At 38.8% G+C, this 16,739-nt stretch overlaps 1 protein-coding gene across 2 annotated transcripts in view; it reads left to right on the top strand.

The window, feature by feature from the left end:
* The window catches only part of KLHDC1 (kelch domain containing 1), a 46,537-nt gene extending 33,539 nt beyond the window's left edge, over nt 1-12,998 (top strand). For both annotated transcript variants that reach the window (XM_024732133.1, XM_024732218.1), the window contains exons 11-13: nt 3,944-4,028; nt 5,693-5,745; nt 9,765-12,998. In XM_024732133.1, the coding sequence (XP_024587901.1) occupies nt 3,944-4,028; nt 5,693-5,745; nt 9,765-9,951 (325 nt within the window). In that variant the 3' untranslated portion in view covers nt 9,952-12,998. The remainder of the gene's footprint in view (nt 1-3,943; nt 4,029-5,692; nt 5,746-9,764) is intronic.
* Nucleotides 12,999-16,739: the final 3,741 nt, after the last annotated feature.

Here is a 16,739-nt window from a genome sequence, read left to right as displayed (position 1 = left end):
AATTTTATTCTTTTTCATGCCATGTATTTCAGAATATTTTTTACTATAGATTATATTAATGTGAAGTTAGTCAATGATATATTAATGCATAAGGTGATATGCATTTCAGACATTTAATAACAAGTAACTTACTTGAGAAAAAGGCCTGAAAATATTTATATGTAAATATACATACATATATCATTGTGTATATCTATATTAATATGCACAATACATTTAGAGTTTATCATAACTACATGTGTATCCTAACTACTTTCTTATATTTTCATGTATAAAAATTCAGTGGAATGTATTATTTTAGCAATTCTGGATCTTTTGTAATATATTGTTTAAAGAGTTTTATATCAAATTCAGGAGCCCAGTGTTCTAGTCCTTGCTCAGCTACCACTTAGCTTTTTGGCTTTGGGAAAGTCACTTAAAGAAACTGAGCATCAATTTCTTCATCGTGAAATGAGGGAGTCGGACTAGATGAGCTCTTAGTTCTCTTCCAGTTGTTTGATTGTGTGAATGAATTAATTATAGACCAAAGCGGTGGTAAGAATATGTTTAATTTTCAATTGCTCCTATTTTATATTTCAATCCTTAATGAGTAATCAGAGCCATAGAACTATTATCAGTAATATATAGTTAGAACTGAGCTATGTAAAGCGATTTCTTTGAATTCAGCTAATGTGTCATGTAAATCATACGCTTTATTAGAATGTTTAGAGCCATAGGACTATTATCAGTAATATATAGTTAGAACTGAGCTATGTAAAGAGATTTCTTTGAATTCAGCTAATGTGTCATGTAAATCATATGCTTTATTAGAATGTTTAGGTAATAAGTTTAGAGCAGCTGTGAGAGGACATAAGCTGTCTGTAAAAAAGAACATCAGGTTGCAAGCTAGATGTCACCAAAATCAAGGCAGGAAAGGCTTTCCAGTGTTCCTCGATGATGGAAGTCCAGGCCAGAGTTTTCCTAAGGCGGGTAAGACAGAGGCAGATCTATCTTCAGGTATGAGGTGAGGAGGAGAACAGGTGAGATACAGTTTAGTGTAAGGAGAACATATATATGTGTATATATACTAATTTTTTATGAAAGTAAGAATTTACTTAACATTTAAATGTATATTGTGAAAACTTTTCCAAGTTATAATTTGAAATGTAAGCTGCCCAATTCTCCTCTTGTAATTCTGTGGAAAGTTTCTTAACTTTGGTACTATTGACATTTTGGACCAAATTATTCTTTGCTGTTAGGGGTATCCTGTGCATGTGTAGAAGCATCTCTGGCCTTTACCCAGTAGATGCCTGTAGTACTGCGCCCACTCCCCCCACCCTCCCCCAACACACACCTGGAATTGTGACAATCAGAAATATCTCCAGATATTGTCAAATGTCCCCCTGGGGGCAAAATCATCCCTGGTTGAGAACCACCGTCCTACAGTGTAACACCCTCTTCTCCAGGTGTCATCTTAGATAAAACTGTGCTTGGGTGAATAGCCATCTATGTAGCCATATCTGATCGCCTATATAGGTGGCTATCAGCAAGGTCCCTTTTTTGTGTGTCTGTAAAAGATGTCCCATAAGGTGTTGATATATAGAGCCTTAGGCATTGTTGGATTCATGAGTATTTCCAAGGTTACACATGGCTTTCTGTCCTGGAAATTAAGCTATTCCTTCCTATGAGGGAATTTGTTATACTTGATCTCCTTCCCTCAGTCCCTCCTCCAATCCCCATCCCCAACCCCACAGCATAATCTGAGTGTTGCTGAAGATCTGTGTCAATTTATGTTCTAACATACAAGTTGGAGAATTGGGCAGAGTATTTCACAAACAAAATTTCTAATGACACAGTCCTATTCTGGGTCCCAAGTGCATTTGTCCTTGAATGTGTCATGATTGTTTGAGAAAACTATTTAAACAAATTGTGCATAAGCCAATTGTTTGCATTTGTGGAAATTAAAAGGATAAATGTACTAAAAATAAGTTATGTGGTAATAAAAGACATGATAATATGTAATTGTTTGGGGCATCCGATGCTTCAGCAATTTGGTCTATTAAGAAAAGTGGGGGCTTCCCTGGTGGCGCAGTGGTTGAGAGTCCACCTGCCGATGCTGGGGACACGGGTTCGTGCCCCGGTCTGGGAGGATCCCACATGCCGTGGAGCGGCTGGGCCCGTGAGCCATGGCCGCTGAGCCTGCGCTTCCGGAGCCTGTGCTCCGCAACGGGAGAGGCCACAACAGTGAGAGGCCCGCGTACCAAAAAAAAAAAAGAAAGAAAGAAAGAAAAGTGGGACTTCCCTGGCGGTCCAATGGTTAAGACTCCACACTCCCAATGCAGGGGGCACGGGTTTGGGGAACTAAGATCCCACATGCTGCACAGTGCGGCCAAAAAAAAAAAAAAGTAATCAAGTACTCTCAGAGTCAAAACAATGATTCTGTAAAACATAATTTATTTTCTAAAATTGAGAAATTTATGTGTACTTTTTTCTCAGTTAGACCCACAGAAACATTAAATTTTATAAAACTATAACATTACTTTTGGCAAATAATGTGAAATTAGAGATGGATATGAGCTATCAGACCATTTCCAAAACAGCATTAGATGCTGTGCTTCTTTCTGAAATAATTTGTTTATTTAATCACTGAGTAAATTATGCTAGTATTTTGTGTTTGCTTTTGTTAATCAGAAGTTTTTGAGCACCTGCTGGATGCAGAACACCCTATTAAGCATTTTTAAGAATATAAAATTAGATTACCCAAATTCCAGTGGTGTGCTGGTAAACAGTTAACAACCGCTCTCCAGGAAAAACAAAACCAAAGAAAAGAAAAGCCCTAGTTTGTAGCATTTGCTGATTTGCACCATGGCCAATGTGATATCATTGAACATGGAGTTGATAGGCACAGTCGGCTTTACACCACTGGGGCCATTTTTGACCTTAAGGACCTTATATATAGTCTTCGTAGCGAGTTAGGAGACAAATTACATCAAACAATTAAAGTAGTATATAGAGCAATTTGTCTTCAGATGTGAGTTAGGAGATTATAAAATAGCACATAAATGTTGAAAGGTGCTGAACAGGGAGGGTAACAGAACCAATTTGGGTGGTATTTGGAACACTTCCTGGAGATTTTGAGCCTGTTTTTAAGGCTCTGAGAGAAAGACTTCTCGTTTTAAGCCCAAGAAGCAGGGTGAACTAACAAAAGCCTAGAAAGCGGTACAAGCTTTTCTCTCAGGGAATAAATGGACTTGGCTGAAATAGAGGGTTCATTTGGGGAAAGGCAAGAATTAAAATTTATGGGAAAAAAATAGCTATTGGTCATAAATTTTTGGCTGAGAAAAGTGGCAGAGATGCTTCCTGATCAGGAAATGTCCATGGTTAAAAACAATAAATATTTGAAAAATATTATTTATCAGCTATAAGTAGCTGGAAGAGATTAGAGACAGAGAAATAAGGAACGTGTGTGGTATTCTGTACCCAGGGTGATAAGTAGTGTGACAATATTAATGTAAAGAGAACGACCAATTGGATTTGTCTGGTGGTGGGGACCAGAGAACAGGGAAGGAAGTCAAAATGATGAGAACAGCACCATGGCAGATAGCAATAAGAAAACTGTTTCTGCAATAGGCTGATCAGTTCTTTTTAAAATTGTTTTATATCATGATAATATCTGTGAGATAAAGAGGTTAGAAAAAGGTCGGAGGATATAATAAGAAAGTTATAGGGAAGCCTCTCTTTCATTGAAACAATGTGATTTAATGAACCCTAGAATCTAATTCTCTAATAATTCTAGAGAAATCTTTGAAATCTAACCCCTTTGAGGTTATGACAAAGGCTCAAGTTCAGTCATACCCCTTTTGAAATAGATTAAATTTTAGAGTGTGCTATTTAAAATTGGTTTATATGTAATGTACAGTTTCTTCCTTGATAGTATTTCACTGTTCATAATTTTCAATCATAGGTTATGGCACACAGCCTGTTTGGGAAAAGAAAATGAAATAATGGTATTTGGTGGGAGCAAAGATGATTTACTTTCCTTGGACACAGTAAGAAAATTTCAATTCTAAATATTTCCTCTGAGTAATTGTGTTATTCAAACTAAATGGCTGTTCAAAAAGATTGTTGATACTCCCACATTGAAAAATATGGAAGGGCATGAAATGTTACACTGCTGTATGATTAATCTTCAGAATGAGTGGCTTTTGTGAAGCATTGCAGGATATTTGGGGTTTACAAATCAAAATAGGTCTATTAACTTCACTAGTCAAATTATTAAGAAGAGCTTCTAAAGGATGAATCTTCATTTCTCTTTGACCCTCCCCGTAGTCCCGAGTGTTGATAATTTTATTGAATTAAAATATTTGTACACAGTATTTGGTGCATATGAAGAATATATATAAAGTATATGTAAACTACTAGGTATAATAATAAGTACTTGTGAAATTTGCTACCTAACTTCATAACTAGAACATTATCAAGGCTAGCTTCTCCCTTCAAGAGGAAACTGCTATAGAATGTTTAAAGTGTATTTTTTTTTATTTTATGTGCCTTTCGCCACTGCTTCACCCCTGTTTTACATTGAGTTTAAAGCATTCTCATTTTAAAATCTGATAAAACTAAAGTGAAAGGAATAAACGAGCAGCATTTGGGAAGTATTGTTCTTCCACTCCTTGCATCCTGGGAAATTCAGAGGGATGGCCACACTTACATTCTGTACATGATGGGCCAGGAGCTCAGGATTGATCGCTCTGGTTTGCATAGGACACTTGGGAATGGCAGGCGCTGAGGCGTCAGGAATGGGCTGCAATGAGACAGAGCCCACCAGAGGGCCCCAGTGCCCTTTCACCTCTTCAGGCGTAGTTATCTCCAGAGTTGTTCCTATGGAGTGGTGAACCCTGAGATAAGGTGGCTTTTCTCCAGGGAATTTGGTTTATTTTAAGGTTCTGAGGCCTCCAACTTAAATGTTATGTGTAGTGAAAGTTTTAGAACTTTCTTTGGCTGAGAATTCAGTGCTTCAATAAAAGATTAAAACCACAACTTTACTTAAAAAGCAACTTTTGTGGTTTGTCCTCTTTTTCTTGGCACTAGAAATCTTTATTTAGGATACAAAGTTTATCATTAAAATATGAATTCTGATTAAAATCATCATAAATTATGAAATTCTAAAGACCTATTTGAAAGTATTAGAAAAATTTTCTGCTGACTCCTCCACATTAACTTTTAGATGAGAGAGTCATTATTCAAAAAATCTTCTGGATCTGTGATTTTCAAATTAGGAATTCCCAGAGAATCTTTCACCTGGAAAAGGGGGACAGAATAAAGAGATTTTAAAATGAGTCATTTGGAAGAAAAAAGTTCTGCTTAAAAACCAAAAAACTTGAAAACCACTACTGTTCTCATTTTGAAACCACTGTCTTAAAGGGAAAACATGTTTCTGATTTTAAAATTTTCATTTATATAGGCTGTGGTTAGGTAGACTTTTGGTCACTGAAAAAATGGTAACCATGTATCTAAAGTTTGTGTAGCTAGCGGGTATGTGTACATTTGTGTGTGTGTGTGTGTGTGTGTGTGTGTGTATGTGTGTGAATAGTTAGAGATTTATTTGCTGCTTTACATAATTTCTTTTACATTTATACAATAAAAATATCCAATTATTAATGTATTTTATTTTTATCAAAAGTCTTGATAACTCCTTTTTTGTGTTGATTAGGGTCATTGTAATGATTTATTGATCTTTCAAACACAGCCTTATTCACTACTCAGGTAAGAAAATTCATTACTTTAAAACATATATGTTATTAATGTATGATAATTTCTTTCTTCTTCCTTTTTGGGAAACGTTATAATATTTTTCAGGTAGATTATTACTTGAATTTATATTTACATCTTCCTAAGAGTATAATAAAATTTGTAATGATGAACCATATACCAATGTGATTTTTAAAAATTAAAATATAGAGTATAGTCACATTTTTGTTTTGTTTGTAAAACTGAATGTAGTTCATGTAGGAATGTTAAACATACTGTATTTCCTTGATTCTAGGCCTGACTTTTTTCATATTTAAACTTTTCTGAAATCAGAGTGTGTCTAGTAATAGACACACATATATATGAATTTAGTTTAGTAGAATTTCTTTTTTTAACCCCAAAGTTGTTATTAAATTGGTGGTATGACTTACAGTGTATTAGCTGATATGCTTTTACTTTAAAAGGAATATATACAAAGTTTAGTGGGTGGATTGTGGAGCAAGCCCCTATTTCTGCCTGTGAGAGTCAGGAGGAGGGATTTGAGTGAAGAAGTTGTCTAGTGAACATGTGTGGGTATTTTATGCAGCAGGGATAACAGGGGTGAAGGCATGGGACAGAGGGAGGGAGGGGAAGAGAGAGAGAGAGAGGAGCTCACATACTCTGTGTCAAGGAGTGTGCTATAACTTCTAGACGTTCCACAGCTTAAACCACTTGAAAACCATAGCTCAAACTGGACATTCCTGAAGTCTTTCTTAGCCACTCCTTCTGTAACTGCTGTGGTTTCCAAACTTGTCTGGACATCAGAATCTCATGGGGAACTTCAAGAAATATTGATGCCTGTGTTCCAGCCCCACAGATTGTGATTTGGTTGGTCTGGGGTACGGTCTGTACTTCGGGATTTTTGAAAGTACCGAAGGTAATTCCATTTTACAAAGTTTAGAAATAACTGGTGGAATGATTTACCCTGCTTTGTATTGTTACTTAACTTTTTTTGTGAACATAACCACTTTCCTTAAGTAGATTACAAGTTCTTTATATGCAGGGATCAATAAGTATAATATTTGGGTGCCTAGTATGGGAAGGCACTGTGCTGTGAAATGAAAAGCCATGACCTTTCCCTGAAATTGCTAAGAATATAGAAGGCAGGCTTTCAAACAACTATTATAGAAAAATAAAATTGCTTTAAGGGGAACAGGTACAAAGTTCATAAGAATACTGGAGAAGAAGGCCCTTGGTTAAGATAGCAAAGGTTAGGGAAGTCTTTGCAGCGGAAGAAGAGTCTGAGACAAGAATTTACTGTGAACAAGCAGTGCAAACGTGTTAGTGCAAGATATATGTATCTTGCACTAACATGCTTTTTTATATATATATATAGGCATGGTGTGTTCTGGAAACTGAATTCTTGAGTATTCCTGGGACATAAGTATGAGGTGAGGAATTGTAAGAAATGAGGCTGGATAAGAAATCAGGAACTGTATGTCATCTAGCACCTGTGTCTCTCATGCACAAGAGTTTACATTATCTTGCAGGAGGTCAGGAAGCATTGAAAAATTTGGAGCAGAGGAATAAGATGATCATATTATAAGTTATAAAATTTCTTTGGCAACAGCGTAGATAATAAATTGGAGGGATAAGTGTGTTAGGAAAGTTAGTAGAGACTGTTGCATTGATCAGGAACAAAGTGAGGGTCTGATTTAGAAAGTGGCAGTGGGGCTGGAGAAAGGAGGGATGTAGAGATATTTAGCAGGCTGAATGGACTTGGTAGTTGAATGGATGCTAAGGGAAAGAAGAGGGAAGAATAAGTGATAGAGTATGGAGAAGGCATTGGGTTTGCAGGTGGGATGGGGTAGAAATGATGAACTTGGTTTGGGGCATATTGAGCTTGAAGTGCTTATGGGACTTGCAACAGAGCGTTCCATTAAATAGTTACTAACTGAATAAATGGAGCAAGGTCCAGGCTAGACATAAAGATTTAAGAATCACTGGAGTGTGAATGGGTATGGGTTAGCTCTGCCCAGGAAGAGTTTTGAGAGTAAGGGTGAAGCCAACGACTGAGCATTAAGAACTCATAACATTTGAAGAGAAGGTAGAGGACAAGGAGGCACAGGCGAGTGACCAGAGCTAGAGGTGAAGCAGGAGATAACGGGAGCACAAAAACTGAGCGAGGAGAGAACTGGAGATGGAGCATCTGCTTACTGTAAGGAGGTCACGGAACATCTGGATTGACAAGTGCCGTGGAGTTTGGCAACACTAAGACGTTGGTAAGGTAAAGGGGGAAGCCAGGATGACTTCTGGGGACGAGCACCACGACCCGGGAAGGAGTGAACATATTTGTTTCTGTGCTCAGGGAAGCAGCCATCGGGGACTAAGTTGTTGGAAACAGAATAAATGAATGGAGTAGGCTCTTGAGGAGGTCGGTTTTAGCAAACAGGTAATACAATTATCCCTTGACTGGAGGAAGGGGTAATAATAATGGCGAAAGAAGGAAGTATAGCTATGAAAATAGATGAATTTCTTGGTTGGGGGCAGGGCACTGAGAAGGTTTTGGCTGATGGTGAGGTCGTCTGAGGAGGAGGAGAGGTAAGGATGTGAACTTAAGGAGGGCGATGAAGACGTGACATAGCCGCTGAGGTGACTGGGGGTGGAATGCTGCCGAGGGATGTGTAACATCGTAGTGCCGAGCACTCAGGAGGGCTCAGCGGAGATGGAACAAAATCGATATGCAGTGGGCCACGTCTGCAGAAATGTGGTTTTCTCCAGCCGCACTAAGAAGCCGGGTTGCAAGCACAGAAAGGAGATGGTTGAGTTTATCCGTGGTTGGAGTTTAGCTAGGATGGCATAACAGAGGGACAGTGACGAAGGAGATGAAAATTGCTGGCAGGAGATTGAAGTGCATGTGGACAGGAACGTGCACATGGATGCACTATGAAGTGCATGTGGACAGGCCGGATAGGAAAGAAAGTCACAACCGGAGGGGGTCTTATTATTTGGAGAACAGGGAAGAGTCAAAGGAGTAAAGGGGTGTAAGAGTTAAAAAGATACAGGCTTATGGTCCAAGAGGAGGATATGGAAGTTTAAGATTTCAGAGGTGGAACTGTCCTGAGTAAGGTCATAAGAGTAAAAAGGGTTTTCCACACAGATGCTAAAATCAGTCAAGAGACAAGACTGTGATGAGTCCAGGGCCAGAATCCTCAGCGATGGGGGAGAATGAGTGGGAGGTTAATAGATGGCAACACCTGACGGCAAAATGATCGCAGCCTGGAAGCAGCAGTGAGGGGCGAGGAGAATACATACTAATACTGGCTCCTGACTGTGAAAACAGAGCTGAGGGGAAATTTGTCCTCTTTCCTCCAGAAGGCTGCACACAAAGCAATTTTCTTAGATTTCACTTAAAGCAAAGACAGAAAGTCACAGGAAGCAGGGGTGTTTGTAGACACAGCTGGTGTTCCAAAAAGCAGAAAGGAGAGGTTTGGAAGGGGAGATAAGCAGTGATAGGGAAGATGAAGCAGTATAGAAATGAGAGGAAGAGCAAAGATAGACTGCATGTGCCTGCCTTTGAGGCTGGGACTCCGGGTGGCTGTCAGTCAGACCAGTGTAGTCGTTTCTGGAGGGGCTACGGGGAGGGCCGGGTCACAGGGTGTAAAATGGACACCAGGTGATGCACCTTGGGGTGATGGGAGAAGAAGACAGCTCGCAGAGAGGAGTAAATTGTTATTGGGCTGGAAGGATGTGTGAAAAGGGGTCTGCTTCAGACTAACCTGCTTCAAAATTAAGTCTGAATCTTTTTTACTTCAAGAACATTATGCATGGTAAGTTGTACCTGGATTTTGGTCAGATATGGTCCCCATGCTATAAAAATATACAATTACTGTGGTACTCTGGAAAGAATATATATCCTGTCATGTTCCAAACAATACCAGGGGAGTACATAATCGTGTAAAATTTTTATAGTTTTATTTTTTATATTACTTACCTATAAATATTTTATAAGTTCAGGTTCAAAAACTAATAATTCTGTTATATTTTGTTTACAGGTCATGCCTTGACTGCATTGGTAAAAATGCTATAATTTTAGAAAGTCAGATATCTTTATTACCTCCTAAACTTCTCCAACAAGTACTCAAAAAAATAACATTTTGGACTGCAGTTAATCACCGAGAAGAACAAAGAGCCCAAAAAGAAGAAACAGAAAATAAGTATCAGTGGATCAGTAGCAATTAAGTTGTTGTATACTCTATGTATTTAATATGTTTAAACATTTTAATCAGACTGTATATTTACCCCCCAGATTGGAGGCTTGATTTAGAAGATAAAATTTGAAACAAAAATTCTATGTTAAACTGATTGTATGGCATGAGATATATAGGAAGAAGATGTTAATGGCAGATTAATTTGTATTTATATTTGTAAATTAACGTAAATTAATTTCCTTATAAGCTGCAGGAAAAAAATCTACTTTCTGAAAGTAAGTATAATTGTAAGAGACTTTAACTCACTGTGTCTTCTTTACTGGAAAGATTATACAAATTTGAGGAGAATAAGAAATTACCCCAAGGACTTTAGAGATTCCCCAACCTAAAGATAGATAGATATATAAAAACACCTCATATCAACTTTCAGAAAGAATAGATTTTTCTCAAGTCACTTTAAAATTACATAAAGCTTCCCATTTAAATGACTCAGTTATTTAAAGAACTTCTCCTTAAATAACTAATACAGCTGGCCAAAATGATAAAATAGGCAAGCACTGCTATGGGATTAAATATTGAACTCCTACCCTTTTAGCACTTATCTAGTAAAGTATTCTTCCTCACCTTTGAGTAGGGGAATAAATGTCTTCAATTGTTTTTCTGTTACCTCTGAGTTGTTAGTTTGTCCCATTTTATATGTATATAAAACCATGTTTGAAAGTGTCTAAAGTGGAGATTTATTTGTCATACAAGCTTTGAAATATTGAGAGGCAGTATAGTTATTAACTTTAGAGACACCTGAAGATACATTTTGCCTTGGGGGAATACTTCTAAAGTAACTTTCAGTGAATTATGAAATGGGATGATAACCTAGTAATTTGCCTTTCTAGAAACCCCTCGTTTTGGCCCACACCATTCTACAGAGTTGGTGCTCAAGACCCAGGATATTCAAAATATGTTATCTTCCCATTTCTTTTCAGTATTAACTGCCTATAAAGAAATGGAACATGAATATTTATCTTTATGTTCTTTAAAGAGTACTTTTGCCATGGTTAAGAAGTTGTTCACATATCACAGTTGTACCCATCCATTGAATTACTAATAACAAGGAATTACTAAGAATTTGATATATAAAATTACTGTCTACCATACTACCATGCACGTTGACTCTGAAATTTAAAATGTTGGAGTAAATATATTTCTGTATTGAAGTGCATGTATAATTTATAATGAAAATTACAGTAGTTTATAGATCTCACTACCTTGTAGAGATATATTTTATATATATGTACTGTCTTTTAGACGTGTAAAGCTTCTATTTATGTATTGAAATATTTTGTGTTTACATTTTATTTATTATACAAACTATATAGAATTACTATTTTCCTAGTTTTGTTAGTGTGAACCAGTCATTAGAATTGATTGTGCAAACAATATTTCAGTGTAAGTTTTCATTTTTTCTTACTATTTTCAGGCTGAATAACAGATTTAGAAAGTGAATCTCATAGGTAATATGGGTCTTAGAAGTAATATTTTATTACTATGAACTTCAGTATTTGGCATTCTATAAGGAAAAAGTATCAAAACATATTAGACAGTGATAGATGACACTGAGTGGGATGAACACTTTTTAAAATGGCTTCTGGGTTGTGTGAATGCCTTCTCTAGCCTCTTAGAGAAGCATTTCTGTTTTTAAATGGTTTACCTAAACACTAAAAGTTAGATTAACCCCCTCAAAACATACACTCTTCGTTTAGGCTTCAAGAGAATGAAAATCTATTTATTATTTATGGCACACAAAACTGGTACTCTTCTTATTTGACTTAATATATTGTACTGCTTCAAAAAGTTATATGTCCTGAGGTAGCCCCATAGTAGGAGTGGCAGGGAATTCTAATCTGATCTTCAATTTCCAAAACTTGGCTTATAGCTGGGCTTCCCTGCTATTAGGAGATGTAGAAATTCTGGGAGCTGGCAAAGCCAGTTTTGAAGATCCCTAGTCAAGCAGTATTCATTCCTCACTTCTTAGCACTTATGGTTTATTATCAGCTTATGTGTTGTTGACCTGTGCGGTGTTTAGGAACCCAAGGCAACATCAGCCTCATAACTTTCTCTCTTAACTCTCCCTTACGGGTTCTCTGTTTGAAAGATGACTCTAGAGGGTTGACTTTTTTTTTTTTTTTTTCAGGTGGTTCACAAAATAGGTTTCCAGTCTGATTCTCAAGGAAAAAGAATTTCTGGCCATCTTTATTATGTGTATCAGGATATTCTTCCAGTTGTCAGGAAGGATTCTTTTGAGGTATTACCATTTTTAGAATGATATAGTAAATGGCATATCAGAGTTAGTGTACATTTTTTACAGATCGTATCTTTGCATAAGCGCATTAAAAAAATTATTAGCCTTTTGATAGAAGCTTAAAAATATTCTTTAGAACTTCATACTGTCAGCCCAGGAACAAAGTGATGGTTTCATCAATACATTATTTATATGTATGTATGTGTGAGAGAGAAATAAACTCACTAACATAGAATAATTTTCAGGGTAGTACATAGTGTCTGAAATATTAAAATTTTGATTTCAGAACACTTCACAGGAAAAGAAACAGTTTTAAGAAACAAATAGTACCCCATTCCCACTTTCTTTGGGTGCCTGTTTTTTCATCGTATTAATGTGATTCTATTGGAATTTCCAATTTGATGAAGTTATCAAACGGTCCAGCATGTGGGTGCAGCAAGAACATTTTTTAAATCACCCAAGTAATGGACTGAATGTTTGTATCCCCACAAAATTCATATGTTGAAACCCTAATCCCCAATGTGATGGTTTTTGGAGGTGGTGTCTTTGGGAGGTAATTAGGTTTAGATGAGTTCATGAGGGTGGGGACCCCATGATGGGATTAGTGTACTTATAAGAAGAAGAAGAGACCAGAGCTCTCCTTCTCTGTCCCTATCACATGAAGATGCAATGAGAAGGCAGCCGTCTGCAAGGCAGGAAGAGGGCCCTCATTAAGAACCAAGTCTGTCAGCACCTTGATCTTGGATTTCCCAGCCTCTAGAACTGTGAGAAATAAATGTCTGTTGTTTAAGCCATCCAGTCTATGGTATTTTGTTATAGCTGCCTGAGCTAAGACACGTCTGAGGTCCACAGTTTACATTAGAGTTCAGTCTTGGTGGTGTACATTTTATGGGTTTAAACAAATGTGTAGTAACATGTATCTACCTTTATAGCAGCAGTCCCCAACCTTTTTGGCACCAGGGACCGGTTGGTTTCATGGAAGACAATTTTTCCACAGATGGGGGGTGGTGGGGGATGGTTCAGGCAGTAATGTGAGCAATGGAGAGTGATGGGGGGCAGCAGATAAAGCTTCACTCACTCACCAGCCACTCACCTCCTGCTGTGTGGACTGGTACCGGTCTGTGGCCCCGGGGGTTCAGGACCCCTGCTTTATGGTATCATACAGACTAGTTGCACTGCCTAAAAATCCTACGTGCTCTGCCCATTGATTCCTCCCTCCCCCCTAAACCTGGCAACCACGGATATTTTATTGTCTTCATAGTTTTGTCTTTTCCATGATGTTATACAGTTAGAATTATACAGAATGTACCCTTTTCAGATTGGCTTATTTCATTAGTAATATGCATTTAAGTTTCCTCCATGTCTTTTCATGGCTTGAAAAGATGGCTTATTTCTTTTCAGCACTCAATAATATTCTATTGTCTCAATGTACCACAGTAATTTTTTTTACAATTTTCTATATAGACAATTGTGTGTCTATGATTTGTCATGAACAAAAGCGGTTTTATTTCTTCCTTCCCAACCTTTTGTTTCCTCTTCTTGTCTTACTGCATTAGCTAGGTCATCCAGTAGGATGTTGAAAAGTTGTGGTGAGAGGGGATCCTTTCCTTGTTCCTGATCTTAGTAAAAAAGCCTCTAGTTTCTCATCATTAAGGATAATATATATTTTTTAATTTATTTATTTAATTAATTTATTTTTGGCTGTGTTGTGTCTTCATTGCTGCATGCAGGCTTTCTCTAGTTGTGGCGAGTGGGGGCTACTCTTAGTTACAGTGCGTGGGCTTCTCATTGTGTTGGCTTCTCTTGTTGCAGAGTGCAGGCTTCAGTAGTTGTGGCATGTGGGCTCAGTAGTTGTGGCTCACAGGCTCTAGAGCGCAGGCTCAGTAGTTGTGGCGCACGGGCTTAGTTGCCCCACGGCATGTGGGATCTTCCCGGACCAGGGCTTGAACCTGTGTCCCCTGCATTGGCCAGCAGATTCTTAACCACTGCACCACCAGGGAAGCCCAAGGATAATATTAACTGTAGGTTTTTTTGTAGATGTTCCTTATCAAGTTAAGGAAGTTCCTCTGTATTCCTAGTTTGCTGAGAGCTTTTTTTTTTTGTTATCATGAATAGGTGTTGGATATTGTTAAATGCTTTTTCTTCATCTATTAATGTAATCATGTGATTTTTCTTCTTTAGCTTGTTGATACAGTGGATTACATTGGTTGATTTTTTAAAATTAATTAATTGATTTTTGGCTGCGTTGGGTCTTTGCTGCTGTGTGCAGGCTTTTCTGTAGTTGCAGTGAGCGGGGGCCACTCCTTGCCACGGTGCACAGGCTTCTCATTGCGGTGGCTTCTCTTGTTGTGGAGCACAGGCTCTAGGCATGCGAGCTTCAGTAGTTGGGGCACGTGGGCTCAGCAGTTGTGGCGCACAGGCTTAGCTGCTCTGTGACATGTGGGATCTTCCTGGACCAGGGCTCCAACCCGTCTCCCCTGCATTGGCAGGCAGATTCCCAACCACTGTGCCACAAGGGAAGTCCCACACTGGTTGATTTTTGCATGTTGAATCAGCCTTGTATACCTGGGATAAGTCCCACTTGGTTGTGGTATATAATTCTTTTTTAATTTTTTGGATTTGATTTGCTAATATTTTGTTGAGGGTTTTGGCATATATGTTCATGAGAGATATTGGTCTGTTGTTTTCTTGTGATGTCTTTGTCTGGTTTTGGTATTAGGGTAATGCTGGTTTCAGAATGGGTTAGGAAGTATTCTCTCTGCTTCTGTCTTCTCAAAGAGATTGTAGATAATTTCTTCCTTAAATGTTTGTTAGAATTTATCCATGGACCCATCTGGGCCTGTTGCTTTCTGTTTTGGAAGGCTATTATTGATTCAATTTCTTTAATAGATATAGGCCTGTTCAGATTATCTATTTCTTCTTATATGAGTTTTGGCAGATTGTGTCTTTCAAGGAATCGGACCATTTCATCTAGTTTATCAAATATTTAGGCATAGAGTTCTTCATAGTATTTCTTTATTATCTTTTTAATGTCCATGGGATCTATAATGATGTCCCCTGTTTCATTTCTGATATTAGTATTTTGTGTCTTCTTTTTTTCTTAATTAGCCTGGCTAGAGGTTTATTGATTTCATTATCTATTCAAAGGACCAGCTTTTGGTTTTATTGCTTTTCTCTATTGATTTCCTGTTTTCAGTTTCATTGGTTTCTTTCTTTTCATCATTTCATTATTTTTCTTCCTCTTATTTTGGATTTAATTCGTTCCTCTTTTTCTAGTTTCCTAAGATGTAAACTTAGGTGATTGATTTTAGATCTTTCTTCTTCTCTAATATATGCACTCACTGCTATAAATTTCTCAGTACTGTTTTTACCCACCCCGCAAATTTTGATAAGTTGTAAACACAGGGGCAGCGGCTAGGGAAGAAATTACATACTCCGAAAATTTTCGTGAGAAAAGCCTTTTGATGTTGTTGTTTGAAGTATTCCTCCTGCATAATGGTCCCAGCGTGAAGATGGGGAAGGGAGAGGATAATAAAGCACACTCCTCTCACCAAATACATCCAAGTATAGAGGCACCATTAGATTAGGGATTTAAGATGCAGTCTAGTCTAACCCCGTTTTACAGGTGAGAAATCAAATTTAGATTACAATGATTCTTAATTTTCTCTTGACCTAATTGAAAAGTATCATATTAAATGTAAGCGAAAACAGTATCTGTGTGAACAGGATTCATTTTCCTCCCTGAAGGCTTGGGTGGTGAAGGTTTCTGAGGCACTTTTTGAGCACAGTTTTCCAAACTGGGTGGAGGATGCAGCAGTAAATTAAGATTTCAGCTGAATCAAAAGACCTTACAGAGAGGAGATGTCGTGAACCGCTCTGCAGGCACAGTCGGCGTGGCACGCAATCCCAGAGATGCCACGCGCACCGAGCGGCACCTCCGCCGGAGAGCCGCCCAGCAATAGGGCTGGGACCACCTGGGAGAGAAGAGGAGCTACTCCTACCCCTTGTCCTCGGGAAGACAGGGCTCTGACTCTGGAGACCCGGAGACCAGAAACTTACTAGTTAAGCAATTTGCTACCCCTTTCCCGGCTGTGAACCCTTTGAGAACATCCCTCAGTCAAACAAGGCCTTCTTGGAAGAAACATCTTTTGCGAGAATCTGGCTAATTCAGCGTATCCTTGTAGTGAAGGGAGGTGCGGAGTGTGAGTGGAAGTGCCTCCAGCTTCTGCGCCTAGACTTCGGCGGGCGAAGAAGAGGGCGGGGCGCCCCAGAACCGGGCCGTCCGGGAGAAGGGGTTGGGATGACCCGGCGCTGGGGAAGCTAAGCGTCGGCCGCGCTTCCGGAGCTGGGCGAGCGGCGTCAGCGGAACGGGCGGTTCCTGCCACGGCGTAAACAAAGGCCGTCTGCTGCGAGAAGCGAGCTGGAGGTGGGGCGGAGGGGCTGGAAGCAGGTACCGGCCCGAGGCGGACCCCCGCCCGCCCTGCTCCCGGCTCTGCCCCCTCGCCGCCCCCGGCCCGCGGCCC

The sequence above is a fragment of the Neophocaena asiaeorientalis genome, unplaced genomic scaffold (genome assembly GCF_003031525.2).
Source record: "Neophocaena asiaeorientalis asiaeorientalis breed wild unplaced genomic scaffold, Neophocaena_asiaeorientalis_V1.1 scaffold233, whole genome shotgun sequence".
Classification (NCBI taxonomy): Eukaryota; Metazoa; Chordata; class Mammalia; order Artiodactyla; family Phocoenidae; genus Neophocaena; species Neophocaena asiaeorientalis.
This window is presented reverse-complemented; position numbering and strand designations above follow the sequence as displayed.